The following is a 19,486-nucleotide window of genomic DNA, read 5'->3' on the forward strand; positions in this document are numbered from 1 at the left end:
ATTAGGAGACCACAAGGGGAGGTAAATGTAAATTCCCCATCACTTTTGTACATAATAGACTATATGATATAGTGTTTGTACTTTGTATTTGTTGATGACATTATTGTGTTAATTTTTAATGCTTATGTTGATGAATTGTATACATAGGACCACACTGGAATTATGTTTTCATTTTAGCATTAATTTCTTACTGTACCACGTGCAGTTCACAGTATTCAATCAATCAATCAATCAATCAATCAATCAATAAGTTTGAGACTCATCATTGCCACCAGTCGACATGATCACTATCGGTGATCCACGTGCGTTGGAAAGGAAGCACGTGGTTGATAGCAGCTGTGGCTGTCTGCTGCGACCACGTGGTTGAAATAAACAGGCGGTCAGAACGGATACTAGTTTCATTAAAGCCTCCAACAACTGCCAGTCTGACTGCCACTGTAACGAACCTGCTGGAATCAGGGGAATGGTCTACATTAAATCACTACTAACCAAGTTAGCCTAAAGGTTTAGTTTCAACAAGTTCAACAGGATCCGTCATGCCTGGCTACTACAGTCAGATGATCACTGTTTTCTTTGAGGCAAAATGCCGAGAGGCAGTTTGCTGGTAAAACTTGGTTACAACTTACATGTATAGGACCACACAATAACTGATAACACATAAACACGTCCAATGTGGTCGTTAAGAGGAGCAAACATTACTCTCCTGTATGTGAATGCATAAAAAACAACTGTTCTGGGATGGCCATGTTATTGTCATTATCAATAAGAAGCTAAATGTGACTCCCTCCACTAAAAGTATAAAATCCCCCCGCCCCCTTCCTTCTCCCTCGTACCAGTGTTGCCAGATTGTGCGACAGAAATAAGCAACCAGGTCTATTAAAACAAGGCCAAAAGATGCGAGTATTTATTATAGGCCACATGAGCACTTTAAACCTAGATCGGCTATTTGTTTTTAATCTTGAAAAAAGAGACAAATGCGACAAATAAAAAATGTTTTAAACATTTTAACAACACAAATCTAGTATGGGGGTCCCTGGCACAAAATATTTTCAGATTGGGGGTCCGCGGATAAATACATAGTAGAGGTTCGGGCCGCTACGCGGCCCTCACATCTAGAGTTTGGGCCCTAGCCCTCATGGCTACGTTGCACCACCGATCTGACTGATATGCGTCTGATATGGAGATCTCTGTATCTGTCAGTCCTTGTCCCATGTATCTATAATGTACTGTAATTAAGGGGGGGGGGGGGGGATGTATGTATTTGGCCCCTTATTTATAAAACAAATGTACATATGAAATCAAATGTAAAAGCAAAGATAAATACATCTAAAACAGCACGCGTGCACACACACACACACACACACACACACACACACACACACACACACACACCGAGATGAAGAAAGATATTCACATACCAGATGTTGGCTGTTATAAAGTCATATAATGTGTGTCTGTTATGATGTATGTAAAGTCCTTTTGTTTATGCAGTTCACATACTCAATTGCAAGTGCTATTGTAATCGAGGATGTGTGGCTTCACTGGCTTCACTAGTAGCTAGTGTCAAATGTAGTCAGAGCTGATGGAAAACAGTTTTCCATGTTTAACTGGGTGTAAAGCCGTTGCCAGCAACATCTTTTCATTTGTTATCCTGTATGTCCATGGTCCTGGTATAGCACAAAACTGGTCCAGCATCGTTTTTTTGTTTTGTTTTTCTCAAGGCTGCTGACATAGTACGATGTTTCAACGCACATGGTTACTCATCCGATTGTGTGACCTGCCTGCATTGCAGGTGGCGACAGGACACATATTGGATAGGCAACGCGCTTCTGACAAATTAGTTGGCACACACATCGTCTGACATGTAAGCCTAGTAAGAGTGGGCAGGGGTGTACTGTGGATGTTTTAGCTAGTGGAGCGCTCGCGCATACACATTACACACGCACGGCACGTTAGTGATCGTGATTGAAAGAACATCTTTAATATATAGGCCTATTTATTAACCCACAATACACTGTATATCAACTATTATTCTATTTACTTGCATACTGGGGACACAATAGTGTTGTCATATGCATTTACCTTGCAGACGTCAACCCTGGAATTGAATTACTTCATGAATCCATCAGCCACGGTTATCTAACTCTTTGACTGCTTCAGACAGAACATCTGACAGCAGCCTATACACCTACAGTAGGCTACGTGCATGTGCGGGCGGGTGTGCGTGCACCTTCAGTGCTTCGCTCCACCGGCAGTACACCCCTGGTAGTGGGTTGACTGTTTGTGGCATGATTTGTTTGTATAAGAAAGAAAATATGGGGCGTCTCCTGTCCACTTGTTACTGGTGGCATGCATGCATGCCTTGTGCAAGCTTACGCGTGAGTCTTGCACCGGCCGTGAACATTTGTAATGTCTGCAAAGAATAGACATACAATGTTGGGCTTTAGGGGGCCGCCTTTTACTGGACAAAATCAGCGGCAACATTTGTGTAACTGGAAAAGTGTGACGCAAATCGTGTCAGAGGACTTCCGGCAAAAGTATTGCGCAAAAATACAAACTGTACGGAAAATATGAAAGTTGCACGCATGCAATGTAGCGTTTTGGATTTCCCATGGCATGCACAATGTGCTTAATTTGGGAAAAAATGCACTACTGGTGTGCTAGTAGTAGGCAAACGGGATAAACGAAGTACGGCCTTCTCTATTAGGGTGGCTGGATTCATTTCGGGGTCCTTGACATGAAAATGTTTGAGAACCCACTGATACAAACAACTGGTTTAAAAAAACATTACACAGTAAGTCCAAAATAAATAAGCAACTACACTTTAGAAACAAGGCCAAAATAAAAACCGCAACCACTAATATAACACATTTAAATACCTTCAGGAGGCTGCAATTCCAAACTGGCCCCTCTTAAGTCTTAACCTAATCCCCCCCACCCTCCCCCCCTCGAACTATTAACTGTACATATTTTTAGTTTTTCATACCGTGAACTTTCAAGCTATTTGTATGATGTTCTGCATAGTAGTGTACATAATATATCTGTCTGTTTTTAAATGTCACCATGATTTCAGTATGTGGGGATCTCATTTGAAACAAGCCGTTGACTTTTATGGGCGATCCATCTTAGAGGACCCTGTATTGTAAACTGTACTTCCATGTACTTTTTCCATGTCTTTCTAAATAAAGTATTCAATCAATCAATCAATCACAGCAAAAACGAGCCCAAAGTCGCTTATAATAAGCGGACATGGCAACGCCGCCGCGTACTCGTGCACGAGGAAAACTCGAGGCAAAATCCTCCCCACCTGATTGGAGGAGGGAGCCCGAGTGGGCGGGGCCGCGTGGACGCGCACAGCCCGGAAAGACAGGCACGACGGCATAGAGGAGCGCGTGTCCGCTCAGTCTGTCTTTCTCTCCTCAATGTCCAACAGTGTGGACTGACTGAGCCACGTGTGTAGCAGCAGATAGTCTTCTATTATCATTCAGGTCTTTATTAAACAACACAGGCTGAACTGAAGGTCGACTTTTGTGTTTCATCGAAGCGCAAAAAAGATCCCACCATGGTGAAACTGGCGAAGGTGAGTCATTTGACATTTTATAAATGTACAGATAATATGTTGGATTGTGTTTACGCACTGAGGCCTGTATAACGTGCAAGTTCCTGCAGTGTGATGGTGGGGATTAAAAATAAATAAATGGCCACGCGACTAACCCCGAGATTTTCAATGAATATGCACGATAAAACCGAAAATACTTATGTATATATATCGATGTTTTGCATGTTTATAGCTGCCGTCAAATATGCCGCATTGTTAGGAGGAAAAAAGCGTGATCGCAGTTCAGCTAGTGCTGCTAGTTCTTCTCGACCCAGATCTGAGACAGCCATGTTTTTGTGCTGCTCGCTGGCTGCTACTGCTAGGCCCCGAAAGCCTTGCGTGCCCGTAAAAGAGCAGATCTACAAGCTATCGTCGCGTCGCCTCACGACACGTTTTGACACGTTGATAGCGTGTACATCTGTTCCTGTTTCGGAACAGCGACTCCCACTTTATTATATTCGCGTTAAAACGCGACGCGAAATTACCATTTTATACCGCTGGTATAAATGAAGTGTAAAAGTCTAAAATAGACGTTTTAAATGATTTTAACGACGGTTTTGTCGAGTGACACGAAACTACGAAGTAATGAAATGAAGCCTTAATGGTGCTTTTTTCAAAATGGAGTCAAGCAAACTTTTGCGTTTCTCCAAAGGTTTTTACACATGTATTATAAACGGTAACGTGGATAATAAGAATGAGAACGCACACGTCTCATTTAAAATGTAGTTACTAGTGCTTTGACGCACAATATATCCTAATGACCCAAGTTGGCTAATTGGCTAACGCTAGCACGGACTTAGTGGATTAATTGACGTTTATTGACGGCCGAAAAACTCGATTAAAAGTCATGTCACTCATGCGTTGTGGCCACTCACCTCCACGGTGCCGGTTTTAAGGTTTTATCACGGTCCTGTGATGTCTCGTTTGACGTTTGTTTGGTAGTTTTGCGGGGAAAACGTGACAAGCATGCTAGAGTAGCTAAGCTAGTTGGCTAACCAACGCGTTAGCTTCAGCGTGCCGCTGGGCTCCACGTGGGGATTGCGTCTGCTTCCGAGTGGCGCGTGCCAGAGACTGATACACCCCTCAGGTGTGCATCATTTTTATAGATTCATTCGTTTTTTAACCTGAGGGTACTTAACACCCGCCAGTGGTAGTGGTGTTTTTTTACGATTTTTGGCGGGTTTTAAAGCCCTTCACAACGGCCCTGTACATGTCTTGTGTACACATGGCCCCATGTGTACACCCCCATGTGGTTGATTACTGCTTTTAATTGCCCAAGCACTTTGTGACATTGTTGTATAAAGTGCTATACAAATAAAATAAATAAATAAAAAAAGTTATTATTACGCAGTAAAATACTTACAAGTCCATTTGGTTCCATTTGTGCACTCTACATCCGTGGTTCTCCTACTTTAAAAAGGTCAAGGATGAGTTATAGGGCTCAAGAGTAAGGGGCCATTTGTAACCTCCATAAGAAACCTGGGAGCCACTGTACACCAGTGGCCCTACTACTCCATGCATGTGTACACATTACCATCTTTGGGGTTCCATTTTGACCACTTTTTGGAGTTGGATTTTATTTGTTAGCCAAACATTAAATCTAAAAGTACCCTCCCCATATTACCATGCTGGATCTGTAAAGTTTTATCATCCTTTGTATTTGTCTAAAAGGTTTTTTATTTTCTCTTTTTAGGCAAGTAAGCAGGCAACGCCTAAGAAAAAGGCCCCTCCGCCCCCTAAAGAGGAGGAATCTAGTGAAGAGGAAAGCAGTGAAGAGGAGGAAGAGGTATGGGGTGGAAAAATGATTTAGTTTTTTTTTTATATTTAGTGTTGCTTTACAGCATTAACCCCAGTTGGGGCAATTATTTTAAAATATGTATATATATATATATATATATATATATGGCATAAGTGGATCAAGGCAGTTGAGTTGAATGACCTTGTATTTATTTTTGTTTCTTTCAGACTCCACCCCCAAAAAAGGCTACTCCAGCTAAAGCTCCAGCAGTCAAAGCTGTGAAAAATGGGAAGGCAGCAAAAAAGCCAGAGAGTGAGGAGGAAGAGGATGATGACTCTGGTAAAATATGCACTTTGTTTGAAAACATGTCTAAAACCTACTGGAACAACTGCTTTATGTGAAGGTGTCACTGACTATGGTTAAGACTTGATTACAACCTCAATCCAAAAGTTTTGTACTACAGTTTGAGAGCAATCTATTTTGATTAAGGGAATTAAGATTCATGACTTTCTTTAGCCACTATTTTGCTTATGTTAATAGGCGACATTATGTTGATAGGCTAGTGTATTTTTTGCCTAATTGTTGCGAGATCTGACGTGATGTCAAATGCACCCACAGAGGAGGAAGAGTCCGAAGAGGAAGCCCCTCCCCCTAAGCCAGCCGCTAAAGCAACACCCGCCAAAGCTCCTGCCGCTAAAGCAGAGGAATCTGACGACGACGAAGATGACGATGATGATGGTATGAACCTATTTCATGAATTGTCAGCACTTTTCAAAGCTGTAAGTAATTGCAGTCATTTGTACTTGAGCAGGACTCAAGGTTGCTACCAATTTTGTGGCATGTGCTGCTGTATAACTCCAGTACTGCTAAAAAGTAATATTTTCGTCAAACAGTTAGTACATTTTGACTGACCATTGATCTATCCAATGGTGTCATTTAATTCTGCTGTGTGGTATGATATAGAAGTGGCAACCTAGAGCCTTCAGGTTGTAGGTCACCATGTCATGTTTTGCATTAATAAAAATGCCCCACCAAGTGGTTGCAAAGTATTAACGCTTAAACCATTACTTAAGTACAAAAGGCCAAGATGTGTGCCTGGGGCACCAAGTGATGTGCCAACTAAAAAAAAACTTTGGCAGCATTGTTTCCAATGTGCCCTGAACTTAGGAAGACCGGGTTTCCTTTCCCCATCCCCTCCATTTCTTGAGCATGCATGTGGTCACTCAGTACTCATGCGTGTAATGCACGGAGGTAGATTAAAGCCAATGCTATGTCTTCGGTACCGGCGTGTTGCTGTCTGCCGGTCCTATCCTCAATCGCTGGCACAATTATGTCTGAACGGATACAGGTGTGATAATCTTGTGGAATTTGGTGTTTTGGCAAGAACAGTCCCACTTTGGTGGAAGTCATGATCGCCATTGACAATGTGTTTGGAGACCCACATTACGGATGGATCAGAATTATTAGCCGTGTAGATTATATTGATTATACTGTTAATTTAAGAGAAAATGTTGTACATTGTTGGTAGTAATTGATCATTCTGTGGATGTAAAAACATGTATCCTTTGTTTTTCTCAGAGGAGGAATCTGAAGAGGAGGCCCCTCCCCCAGTCAAAGGCAAAGGTACTCCTGCCAAGCCCGCCGCCAAGGCACCAGTGAAGGCTGCAGCTGCTAAAGAGGAGTCTGAAGATGACGACGATGATGAAGAAGATGGTAAGACTAATAAATCGTATCTGTGGCAATGTCTTGCTGGTTCTTTGAGGAACCAGTGGGACGCTGTCATATTTTGAACACCCCCCATTTTTTTGGGGGTTGCATATGATGACAAAAAAGGGACTTAATACTGATTGTGTGTGATGTTACTTTTTAATAATCTGATGCCAGCCAATGCAGGATCAGTGGATTTGAATGTGGCAGTACTGGTGTTTGATGTATCTGTATGTGTTGTGTGGCTTTCAGACTCTGAGGAGGAGATGGACACCACCCCAGCAGCCCCAGCAAAGAAGGCCGGTATGGTCAAAGCCAAGGAGGAGTCAGAGGAGGAGGATGACGAAGATGACGAGGAGGAGGATGACGATGAGGAGGATGATGACGAGGGTGAGTTGTATGACTAGCTTTTAGCGAAAAGTAAGCAAAATGCCAACTGAGTGTTAGTAAACTGGGGGGAAGGAGGAAAAAAAATACTGGAAAGGGCAAAATAAGCCTGGGCCTAAACAGTCCTGTGACTCAACTACACACCTAGGTTGATCATTTCGAAACACTTTTTTTTTGTTTCATAGATGCTCCTACGGCCCCTGCGAAGAGGAAGGCGGATGCTAAGAAGGAAACACCCCCTGCCAAAAAGGCCAAGGCCGATGGTGAAGGTAAGACTGCATACAGGCATCTCATAATGTTAGAACTCATGTATATTTGTATAATAAACTTGATGGAAATGTGATCTCTTTTTGATGGAAATGTGATCTCTCTTTCTCTCTTAAGGTTTCTGCCTCTTTGTTGGAAACCTGAACCCAAACAAGGAATACGATGAAATCAAAGATGCCCTGAGGAAATTTTTCACCAAGAACGAACTGGAGATTGTTGATGTCAGGCTAGGAGGGTCAAAGTAAGTGACTATTTTGGAAGTGTCACAGATTTGTCTTAAATAGGGATTCTGGGAGATGTCCCCTCCATTTCTTGGCATGCATGTGGTCACTCACTGCTCGTGTGTGTAATGTACGGAGGTAGATCAAAGCCAGTGCTATGTCTTCGGTACCGGTGTGTTACTGTCTGCCGGTCCTATCCTCAATCGCTGGTACATCCGTTCTCAAAGTATTGAGGCAAACTAATGGAACAATATTTAATTAATCCCAACATATGATTTGCCATTTTATTTTGCAAACATTTATCTATGGAGGGAAATGATAAGCTCAAGAAATGACTATTGTATAGTTAAACCACCGACCCAAATACTGTGAATAAAGGAATGCATCTTTGAGATTTATTGGATTACTTTCTAATGGCTTTGTTACCTTGCTTGCTTTGACAGGCGGTTCGGCTATGTCGAATTCGCATCCGAAGAGGACCTGGATAAAGCTCTGGAACTGAACGGCAAGAAAGTTTTGGGAATGGAGATGAAACTCGACAAGGCAAAGACTAAAGAGAACTCTCAGCAGTTCAAATCAGGTACAAGATGGTAGCAGCACTGCCACCAGTGTGCCCTGAACTTAGGAACACCAGGTTTCCTTTCCCCACCCCTCCATTTCTTGAACATGCATGTGGTCGCTCAGTACCCGTGGGTGTAATGTACGGAGGTAGATCAAAGCCAATGCTATGTCTTCGGTACCGGCGTGTTACCGTCTGCCGGTTCTATCCTCAATCGCTGGCACATTTTGTCTGAACGAGGACAGGTGTGATAATCTTGTGCAATTTATTGTTTTACCACCTGTACAGATGGAGTAAATATATTCAACAGCCTGGGTGCCACTATCTTCTGTTTTGTAGAAAGTTGAAAACGTGCTCTTACTTTCACATTTCAATACTTGTTGCAATCTTATTGCCCAGTCACTGGCTGCAAACAAGCCTTATGTTTGCATTCTGTACTGTAAATTATTGATGTGACGTATTATAGTTGGACTAATTGTGTTACTCGTTACTTCCACAGAGAGAGACGCAAGAACATTGTTCGTGAAAAACCTTCCATTCGCCGCCACATCAGACGACCTCAAGGAGATCTTTGATGATGCAGTGGACATCAGGCTTCCTCTTGGCCAGAACGGTTCAAACAGAGGGTAAGAGCCAGTGGTCGGACGTTAAGATTATTTTTTGAAGATTGTGCTGAAATTGTAGACAAAACATTTTGTTGTCGCAAGTGCTGAAGGTGAATGCTACAGTGACCTCTGCAGTCCTAGTCCAGATAGGATGTGAACAAATCGGATGAGCTAATTTTCTCTTTGCCAAATTTGTTCCACAGCATTGCCTACATAGAGTTCAAATCGGAGGAGCAGGCTGAGAAGCACCTCGAGTCGGCACAGGGCGCTGACGTCCAGGGTCGCTCCATCCTTGTCGACTTTGTGGGGCAGAAGAGCCAGCAGGCTAAAGGTGCCACCAGGGGAGCAGGTAAACATGCTCAACCATTTTGTCATCTTTGGAATAATAGCCTTTAGTGGGTCAGTAGGGCGGCCCTGATTCGTTTGTCAGCAGACGGTATTATTGACCATACTTGCGTGGCAGCCATTTTGCTTTTATGTCCCACTTGGGTGGAGTTTCATGACTTAAGATCAAAATGGCTGCCGTGTACATGTGGTCAATTATGCCACCGGCTGACCAATTCTTTGTATCCTCTATCAGGATCAGCCACCAGAGCTCAGACCATGTACTGAAAAGTGGTTTCACCTGTGCATGGCCTGATATGATGCAAATCATAACCGCCTGAGTCTTCTGTGATGATTACAAAGATAATTAAGTGCTGATCAGCGCCATCTTTCAGAGGTCTGTTGGCACCTTGAGCCTGAATGAACTCACCCGCCTCTTGTCTTTCTCCACCGCAGCAGCTGTAGGGGCACCCTGCAAAACCCTGATGGTCAACAACGTTGCGTTCAGCGCCACAGAGGATGTCCTTCAGCAGTCATTCGAAAAGGCAGTTTCCATCCGTATTCCTCAGAACAATGGCAGGTCCAAAGGGTGAGTGGTACAATTCAACACATTGCTTCTGCCGCCTCACCGTTGTTAGAGTTGGATACCAATACGCAGAGAATTGTAAATCGTTCCTGATGTCAAAGGGCACCCAGAATGTCAGCATCAGGTGCAAAAGATACCCTACCATAACCAAGTGGCAAAATACAACGGCTTAAAGTGAGAATGATGTAGAATTTAGTGATGTCCCCTCCATTTCTTGGACATGCATGTGGTCACTCAGTACCCATGTTTGTAATGCACGGAGGTAGATCAAAGCCAGTGCTATGTCTTCGGTACCGGTGTGTGTTATCGTCTGCCGGTCCTATCCTCAATCGCTGGCACATCCTCAGCTTGATTGCTACCCGGGTTGGCAATGTATGCTGTTGTGGGGGAAGATTTTGTCAAGCTTAAAGTGGATGTTGTGGCCTACGTATGTCTGCCATGCAGCACGAAGTCTCCCATAATTTATTTAACATTTCTATTAAATGTATCAGTTTTTTTTATAGGATTTATTTGTCACGGCTGGCCTTTACTCGGTTTCAATCTTTTGTCTTGTTTTCCTGTGCAGCTTTGCCTTTGTGGAGTTTGAGAGCGAAGACGATGCCAAGGAGGCCATGGAGAGCGTGAACAACACAGACATCGAAGGGCGAACGGTCAGGATAGAGTACAGCCAGCAGATGGGGAACAGGCAAAGTGGCGGCCAAGGATTCAAATCCGGTAGGTCTTTCTTCCAAACATCCGGTGCAAAAATACCCTACCATAACAAAGTGGCAAAATGCACAGGCTTGGGAGTGAGAATGATGTAGAATTAAGAGTCCCCTCCATTTCTTGGACTTACATGTGGTCGCTCAGTACCCATGTTTGTAATGTACGGAGGTAGATCAAAGCCAATGCTATGTCTTCGGTACCGGTGTGTGTGTTATCGTCTGCCGGTTCTATCCTCAATCGCTGGCACATTTGTCTGTAGCATTTAAAACATTTGCTTATGTTTTCGTTATGTGATGCCAACTTACATTTAAGCCATGGCATGGGTCTGTAATCAATGTCATTTAAATGTGTACATGCATAGACAGATTGCACTCAAGTTTATGTAGTAACTTAATGAAGATGTTGGTCGTCTTAATCTATAGGTTGTGTACTTGAGTATTAATTCTTTGTTCTGGCAACCAGGTCCTACAAAAACATTGTTTGTCAAGGGGCTCTCTGAGGACACGACAGACGAGACCCTCAGGGACTCATTTGAAGGTTCAGTTGGAGCCAGGATAGTCACAGACAGAGATACCGGCTCGTCTAAAGGGTAAGGGTCAACTCTTCACTCAATCTGGAAAATAACCACATGTGTTGTCTACACACAAGCAAACCTTAAAGGTGTAGGTCATCTTGTTGGTTACAGTGCACTAAAACATCTATGGCCATTCTGAACGTCTCCTCTCTGTTGTAGCTTTGGCTTTGTGGACTTCGATAACGAGACGGACTGTCAGACCGCCAAGGAAGCCATGGAGGAGGGTGAGATCGACGGCAACAGGGTGACGCTCGACTACGCCAAGCCCAAAGGCGAGGGCGGTGGATTCCGCGGGGGTCGTGGGGGCGGTGGTTTCGGAGGCGGCGGATTCCGCGGCGGCCGTGGAGGCGGCGGTTTCGGCGGAGGCCGAGGAGGACGTGGTGGTGGCGGATTTGGCGGCGGCCGGGGAGGTGGCGGTAGAGGAGGAAGAGGAGGCGGAGGTCGCGGAGGTGGAGGTGGACGTGGCTTTGGAGGTAAGAAGATGAATTGTGTCATCAGGTTTAGATTAGACTGGTTATTTAGACAGATGCAAGGCGCATTATTTTGATAGTTGTTTAGATTGATGCTAGGTTCTTGGTTTACTCGTGACTGTGGACTAGAGAAAATATTCAAACCATCAATTGTGGTAGAGTTTTTTTTTTTTTATAACAGTGAAAAACTTAAACCAGATAGGACAGATGCGTTAAGAACTTCAAGTGAATCACTTTGTTGTCAGCCTCTACGAACCATTTCAACACAAAAGGCCCTCCCAAAAATAAACTGTGCTTAAAACCAATTCTCCTTGTCGTTCTAGGTGGCCGAGGAGGCGGTGGCGGTTTTGGAGCGAAGCCCCAGGGCAAGAAAATCAAGTTTGACGACTAAAAAAAAAATCTGTTTTACTTTCTACTATATGAATGGACTCTGGTTTCATCGCTTTACAGAGCCTTTGGACATTCCACAAAAAGCATCATCGATTATTATATTTAACTGAAAGCGGGCATTTTAAGCCCCTCCCCCTTCCCGACTCCCTCGAACCCCCCTTTTCCCTTTTGCCGGAATGGTCCTTTTTCTCTCTTTGGCCGGAGCGCTGCCAATGAGATGATCCTGAAGGTCCCGACTGCACATCATCCTCGTCTCTTCAATCCAGACCACAGTTTATTTTTCTCCCTTTTTTTTATTTGCTTTTTTCCAAAAGGAGTAAAATGGAATGTGTCTGGCAAAACTTGAGTTTGCTGTGAATGGTAAATACCCGTTAATGCAGATACATCTGATTGTGTACATGAGAAGAAACGATTTGTATTCATTTTGAGTTCATTTTACTTTTTTTTTGTAAAGAAAAAAAGAAATTGTGATGTATCCTTATATTTTTGTTTATTTTTGTTTGCCTTTAGTTGGAAAAGAGTTTTACTTCATGTTGTATTTTTGACGGACAAGGGGATGGAGCCGGGGCCTGATGAAGTGTTGGGTGTTGTTTAGAACGTGTTTAAACAGTTCTGTCCTGTTCCTTGGGTGGGCACACAAGTCGATGTAATTAGAAGTCAAAAGAGGACTCAATGTTGAAGCTATGTAACAATATTTGTAGTGCATTGACTAATTTTTCCCATCTGAGAATCTGAGGTTTAATAAAACCTGTAAGTGGTGATTTTTAAATGTGGGTAGTTACTTCCGTTTTGTCAACAGGGTTCACATTATATGAACGTTCAATCTTCTAGGAAATCCCAATTATCTGATATTTCATATGCATCTGGCATTTTGTTTTAAAATACAAAATGACTATCCTTTTTGTTATGGATGGTCTGGCTGACTTCAGCATGAATCTGCAATTTATTCAACTGTTTGGCTGTGTCTATCAAAACATAATTCTACATGTGTTAACTGTTACGGAAACAAAGTTCAAGTGTGACATTAGGATTAGGTTTTGCCCCAACAGTTTGTCAGTTGTGAGATTTCATTTTGCTTTAATCCATGGGTCCATTAGAACACAAGGTTTTTTTTATCTTCCATTTACTGAAAAGTTAACAGTTTTGGACATCTAAGGTTTCCACCATACAGTGACAATATATACTGCATGTAGATTTGTATTTATGAATTCCGGGAATCTGTAAATCAGTCCCGTCCTTCGCATGGCTTTAATCATTCAGCCCATCGACCTCCCACTTAGTGGGCTGAGTGGTTCGGCAGAACAGGCCTGGCCTAACGCTCATGTACTCTAAACAGGCATTGATCAGTCATAATTGTAGGCAGTTCTGGCATGGGTGTCTTGTGTGGAAGGAAATTGCTTTGGTACTCTACTTGTATATCCAGACACATTGTTGAATATGGATTAGTGGAAGGGCATATGAATTACTAATAGAAAGGGGCCGCATATGTTTACAGTAAATATCTTCTGCCACAGACATGGTAAACATATTTACAGTGTCAAAATATGTGATTCTATTAGGTCCTAACCACACCCATAGGCCCTGAATAGTGGGGTTGGGTTTTAGTAAAAAAACAATGATAATTTACCATCTGCAAATGTGCTGCACTTCTGAAGGCCTGTAGCAGCTATAAACGACATGTCCACTAGGTGGCAGTGTCCACCATAGGTAGTGATACAGGTAGACCTACAATGTCACCTGGACAACGTTGTACTAAGTGGATGCCTTTTTACTTTTTCCACCACTGCCTGTATTTCGCTATAGGGGTAGGCCTTCACCTGGAGTCACCTCCAATCCATTTACTCCACTTTTTGACCTAAAGGGCAAGACCCCCTTGGTAGAGGTTTGGGTTATGTAGTTACCCTGCCATGATGTAACTCATGGCAAGGTAAAAAATAATTGCTCCATTGATTAGAAATTGATAATTCAAAATATGCTCCTCAGACTTTCATCGTAAACGGTAAAACGGCTCTCAAAGTCACCTTTTAGCATGTAAACGAATGCAAACAAAGTTGATTCAGACAATATAGAACATCACCAAACCCAGTACTGTTTTTATTTTATAAAAATATCTACTTCCTGTTGATTTTGCTATTTTTTTAGGAAAACCCGGAGCGGATCCGGACCTTAAAATAGTAAAAAATGGTGATGTACTATACTGTCTGAATCAGCTTTGTGATCGTTTAAAAGTGTGACTTTGACAGCTGTTTTACCGTACAATGTAAGTCAGCGAGGAGCATATTTTGAATGATCAATTTCTAATAAATAGAGCAATTATTTTTTATTTCTTGTCCACCTTACCGAGTTACATCATGGCAAGGTAACTACACAACCCAAACCTCTACCAAAGTGGTCTTTTAAGTAAGTAAAAGTGTCAAAACTGCAATGTAGAAACAAGTCAAAGTCTGGTAATCTAAAAGTATTGGAATCAAAATATACTTAAAGTACTAAAAGTAAAAAGTACTCATTATGCAGAATGTCCTGTTTCACAAGCTATCGTAATCTGATAACTTGTGAAACGGAACTAAAGTTTATAAAAATCTTTTTTTAAATTGTAGCTCTACAAGCTCACAGAGACCCAAAGTTAAAAGAGGGCTGAAGTAAATTAGTTAATGTATGTTTTGTAATAATCAAAATCTACAAAGTAACTAGTAACTAAAGTTTTCAAATAATTGTAGTGGAGTCTATGCATCTGAGATGTAGTGGAGTAGAAGTAAAAGAAAGGAAAGTGGAAATACTCCAGTAAAGTAAAAGTTTTACAGTACAGTACTTGAGTACATGTTCGTAGTTACTTTCCACCACTGAATACAGAGGAGTTGCAGGTAAGAAAAAGATGAGGATACAAAATGAAATGTACAGTATTAGTTTTAGATCTGCACTCGGTATGTATTCTATCAAATAAGTAGGCCTAGACTAGTAGCTACAATCTATCACCCAGTCAACATGCAAGAATATACGTACATGATCTATTGCCAATGAATTAATGAAAGGGTATATTACAGTCTATGAAAAATGAATGAGTGAATATAAATGAGCTGAAAATAGGAGTTATTTTATACTTTGTCTCACAAAGGTCTCATGCAAAAATAGTGAAAATATTGACACTTTTCGGCAAAAATGGTATGCGCCCCAACATTTCAGATAGTTGTAGTGGAGTAAAATGTAGGCTACAATATTTGACCCTGAGACATAGTGGAGTAGAAGTAAAAGTACTAAACATTTTTACTTTACTCCAGTAAAGTAAAAATACTTAAAAGATTGTACTTCAGTACTTGAGTAAATGTACTTAGTTACTTTCCACCACTGTCCACATCCACCTGCAAACCGTCCAGTTAACTCCATCTACATACTTAGGCTTCCTCACAGCTTGTTCACTTTGTTGGCATCCCTTGTGTTGATGTTAATGGTAATGGCTTATGATTGTTACTTGTGGCACTATTCACCTCATTGAAAGGCACAATGTATATCAGTGCTTCTCACATTTTTCTTGCCAAGGACCCCCAAATTGATATGTATTTGGCCATGGACGTAAATATATATATTTCAAGATTTGCACGAATTTTCAAGATTTTTCATAAATAGCAGATCTATCTTTTCTTAAAATATTACGTCATTTTTGCTCCCACCCCCCAGGACCCCTGGGAGTCCCCGGACCCCACTTTGAGAATCAATTAATGTATATCTTTGAAAGCTATGATGGTTTGTCATGTTGTTTTGCTTATTTAGCACCACCAGGGAGCAGTGAAGTCTCCTAAATTCTGCTCACAGTGTTTCTTTTTTCCCCTTTCAGTTTTGTTTGGTGGAAAACGTACTCTCATTTTTTACTTAAGTAAAAGTGTCAATAGTGCAATGTAGAAATACTCTGCTACTCATTATGCAGAAGGTCCCGTTTCAAGTTTTCGAATGTATAAAAACATTTTGAAAATATTTTCAAATGGCCGAAATGTAAATAGGGCTGAAGTGGTTAATGTATGTTTTGTAATAATAATCAAAATCTACAAAGTAACTAGTAACTAAAGTTTTCAAATAATTGCAGTGGAGTAAAAGCACAATATTTGCCTCTGAGATGTAGTGGAGTAGAAGAAAATTGGAAACACCCCAGTAACGTACTTGAGTAAATGTACTTAGTTACTTTACACCACTGGTTTTGTCTTTCAGAGGTATTTTAGTTGATGACACTAGAGGACAGGGGCACATCGGTAGCGCTGTCAGCCCCCTCGTCCAGGATCCTGAACGCAGGGTTTTGTCTCTGAAGGAAGGTGCCTGGGCAGGAGGCACAGATGACAGTCCACAGACAGCCTCCGGCTGAATGGCCCTATTTAGCCACTCGCTGACCCCTGGCCTTGTCAGATGGTGACAGAGGTTGTAGCAGCCTGTCACCCAAGCATTATGTCAGCCATCTAGAATGACCTGGACCAGTTGGAAACTGTGCTGCTGGACTCAAGTACTCAACCTCAGTACTTGAGTCAAAGTAGCCTATACAGTAGATAGACATACTACATGAGTCCTGGTCAAATATTACTCTACTACATGTGAAAGTGTCTCTGTCAAGTTTGTATTTGAGTTAGAGCACTGGAGTACTAGCTTTAAAAAAAATAGTATTCTAAATAGCTATCTCCCTCACCTCCCTCTCCCCCCCCCCCCTCTCTCTCTCTCTCTCTCTCTCTCTCTCTCTCTCCCTCCCCCCTCTCTCTCTCCCTGCCCCCTCTCTCCCTGCCCCCCCCTCTCTCTCCCTCCCTCCCTCTCTCACCTCTCTCTCCCTCCCTCTCTTCCTCACCTCTCTCTCTCTCCCTTTCTCTCTTCCTCACCTCTCTCTCTCTCTTCCTCCCTCTCTCTTTCTCTCTTTCCCACCCTCTCTTCCTCACCTCTCTTTCTCTTTACCTCCCTCTCTCTCTCTCTCTCCCTCTCCCTCCTCTCTGTTTGAGTTAATTTGATAGTTCATTTTTTTTAAAGTGTCAGCTGAATTCACTTTCATATCCCGTATCATAATATGATACATATGATACGAGAAGTGTGTTTTATTTATTAAAAGAACATCAGCCTATATATCAACAAATCAATGTAAAAAAATCTATTCATATTTTTTAACCATCGGGTCAACATTTTGTGTCAGATCTTGTGTCTATATCCACGCTGATCCACGCTTTTGTTTTCTCTCGGCTTGATTACTGCAATGCACTCTACTCTGGCCTGCCTAAGAAAACAACTGACAGATTACAACTTGTTCAAAATGCGGCAGCCAGAATTTTAACTAAAACTAGAATGAGAGAACATATCACTCCAGTTCTAGCTTCACTACACTGGCTCCCGGTTGTTTTTAGGATTGATTTTAAAATTCTTTTAATAGTTTATAAAGCTCTAAATGGTCTGGCACCTTCCTACCTCTATGACTGCCTAGAGAGACATGATCCAAACCGGACCCTCAGGTCTTCAAGTGCTGACCTACTCGAGGTGCCTAAAATGACATATAAAAAATACGGTGAAGCAGCATTCTGCTTTTACGGACCAACAGTGTGGAATAAACTCCCATTACACCTAAAACAGGCAGCCTCTGTCGATAGCTTTAAAGCACAGCTCAAGACCTATTTCTTCACTCTTGCTTTTAGCTGACTCTTTGGTTGATTTTTAAGTCCTCACTGTATTGCCTATTTTAATGTTTTATGCTTTTGCTTTTATTTTATTTTATTTTTTGTTTGCTTTATTGTTAAATTGGTTGTAACTGTAACTGTATTCTTGCTCTGTAAAGCACTTTGCGCTGCATTTCATGTCATGAAAGGTGCTATACAAATAAAGTTTATTATTATTATTATTATAGGTGAGACATGACCTTTGACATGATCTAAATGTCTCAATAGAAGAGCAGGGAGACTAAATACAACCACCCCAATTGTTTAAGTTATATTGTATTTACATACTCTACCATACAGATTGGACAAAAAAAGATACATAGTGAGGCTTTAGCTGTTGTACCCCTGCGCACGCGCGCACACACACACACACACACACACTCTTTCGACGCTGTGATATCCTCCATGCAGCAGCATTATGTCGTGTTGTTTCGCTCTGTAATGAGGAGAAGCAACGATATGCTTGGAGCTGAGTCAATAGAGCATTGTTAGTGGGGAGAGGAGGAGAGGGACTGACACTTTACTTTGACTCGTTTGTCCACTGGAACTAGTCTAAAAGGGCTCCATTTAAATAGAAGTATACTGCACTGAGTCTTGTCCACAATGGCCCTTTGTCCACAACATGGTGTTCTATAGCGCACACACAAGTGCTGTGAAGACGCACGGCTCCTCTGGCCTTTCTTTCCAGCATCATCATGACACAGGGAGCTGCATGGTGACTTCCCTGCAGCCTTATATCCACTGACTGAGCACAATACAATGTTTAGATCCTGTCAAATCACAGCCTTCACCATAAGAGGATGGTTATTTTTCACCACTTGTCAGTATCATGTTAACCTCTCAAGGCAGATTCTGCTAACATCAGAATTTGTCAGTACCGCTGCCCTTAACATGTAGTGTTAAGGCAGTGTTAGTAGGAATAAACACAGAAGCACCTGGGAGGAAGTGGACTAAGAAAGGGGAGGAGACAAACCGAGTCTCTACACAAAAAGTAGGTGGTGCCCCCAGAGGCAAAAATAAAGGGGAAAAATTGGTTCCCACATATCTGTATCATGTCAGTATGATGGTCAGTATCATGTCAGTATCATGGTCAGTATCATGTCAGTATCATGGTCAGTATCATGGTCAGTATGATGGTCAGTATCATGGTCAGTATGATGGTCAGTATATGGTCAGTATCATGGTCAGTATGATGGTCAGTATCATGTCAGTATCATGGTCAGTATCATGTCAGTATCATGGTCAGTATCATGTCAGTATCATGGTCAGTATCATGTCAGTATCATGGTCAGTATCATGTCAGTATCATGGTCAGTATATGGTCAGTATCATGTCAGTATCATGGTCAGTATCATGTCAGTATCATGGTCAGTATATGGTCAGTATCATGGTCAGTATGATGGTCAGTATCATGTCAGTATCATGGTCAGTATCATGTCAGTATCATGGTCAGTATCATGTCAGTATCATGGTCAGTATCATGTCAGTATCATGGTCAGTATATGGTCAGTATCATGTCAGAATCATGGTCAGTATCATGTCAGTATCATGGTCAGTATATGGTCAGTATCATGTCAGAATCATGGTCAGTATCATGTCAGTATCATGGTCAGTATATGGTCAGTATCATGGTCAGTATATGGTCAGTATCATGGTCAGTATCATGTCAGTGGTGGTGGAGTCTCCCGT

The 19,486-nt window shown here is 42.0% G+C and overlaps 1 protein-coding gene across 2 annotated transcripts; it reads left to right on the plus strand.

The window, feature by feature from the left end:
• Positions 1-3,404: 3,404 nt before the first annotated feature.
• Positions 3,405-12,900, plus strand: ncl (nucleolin). 2 transcript variants are annotated; one of them, XM_084066357.1, is made up of 16 exons: positions 3,405-3,580; positions 5,292-5,384; positions 5,564-5,675; positions 5,955-6,074; positions 6,915-7,049; positions 7,296-7,433; positions 7,616-7,699; positions 7,815-7,938; positions 8,362-8,498; positions 8,977-9,103; positions 9,286-9,431; positions 9,863-9,995; positions 10,558-10,706; positions 11,160-11,286; positions 11,431-11,744; positions 12,065-12,900. In XM_084066357.1, exons 1-16 carry the CDS (start codon positions 3,563-3,565, stop codon positions 12,130-12,132), a joined length of 2,025 nt encoding a protein of 674 aa, XP_083922483.1. In that variant the 5' UTR covers positions 3,405-3,562; the 3' UTR covers positions 12,133-12,900. The 2 variants fall into 2 exon arrangements, with proteins under 2 accessions (XP_083922483.1, XP_083922484.1); XM_084066358.1 differs by having other exon boundaries at positions 9,866-9,995.
• Positions 12,901-19,486: the final 6,586 nt, after the last annotated feature.

Source organism: Gymnoscopelus microlampas (assembly GCF_963454915.1).
Source record: "Gymnoscopelus microlampas genome assembly, chromosome: 9".
Lineage (NCBI taxonomy): Eukaryota > Metazoa > Chordata > Actinopteri > Myctophiformes > Myctophidae > Gymnoscopelus > Gymnoscopelus microlampas.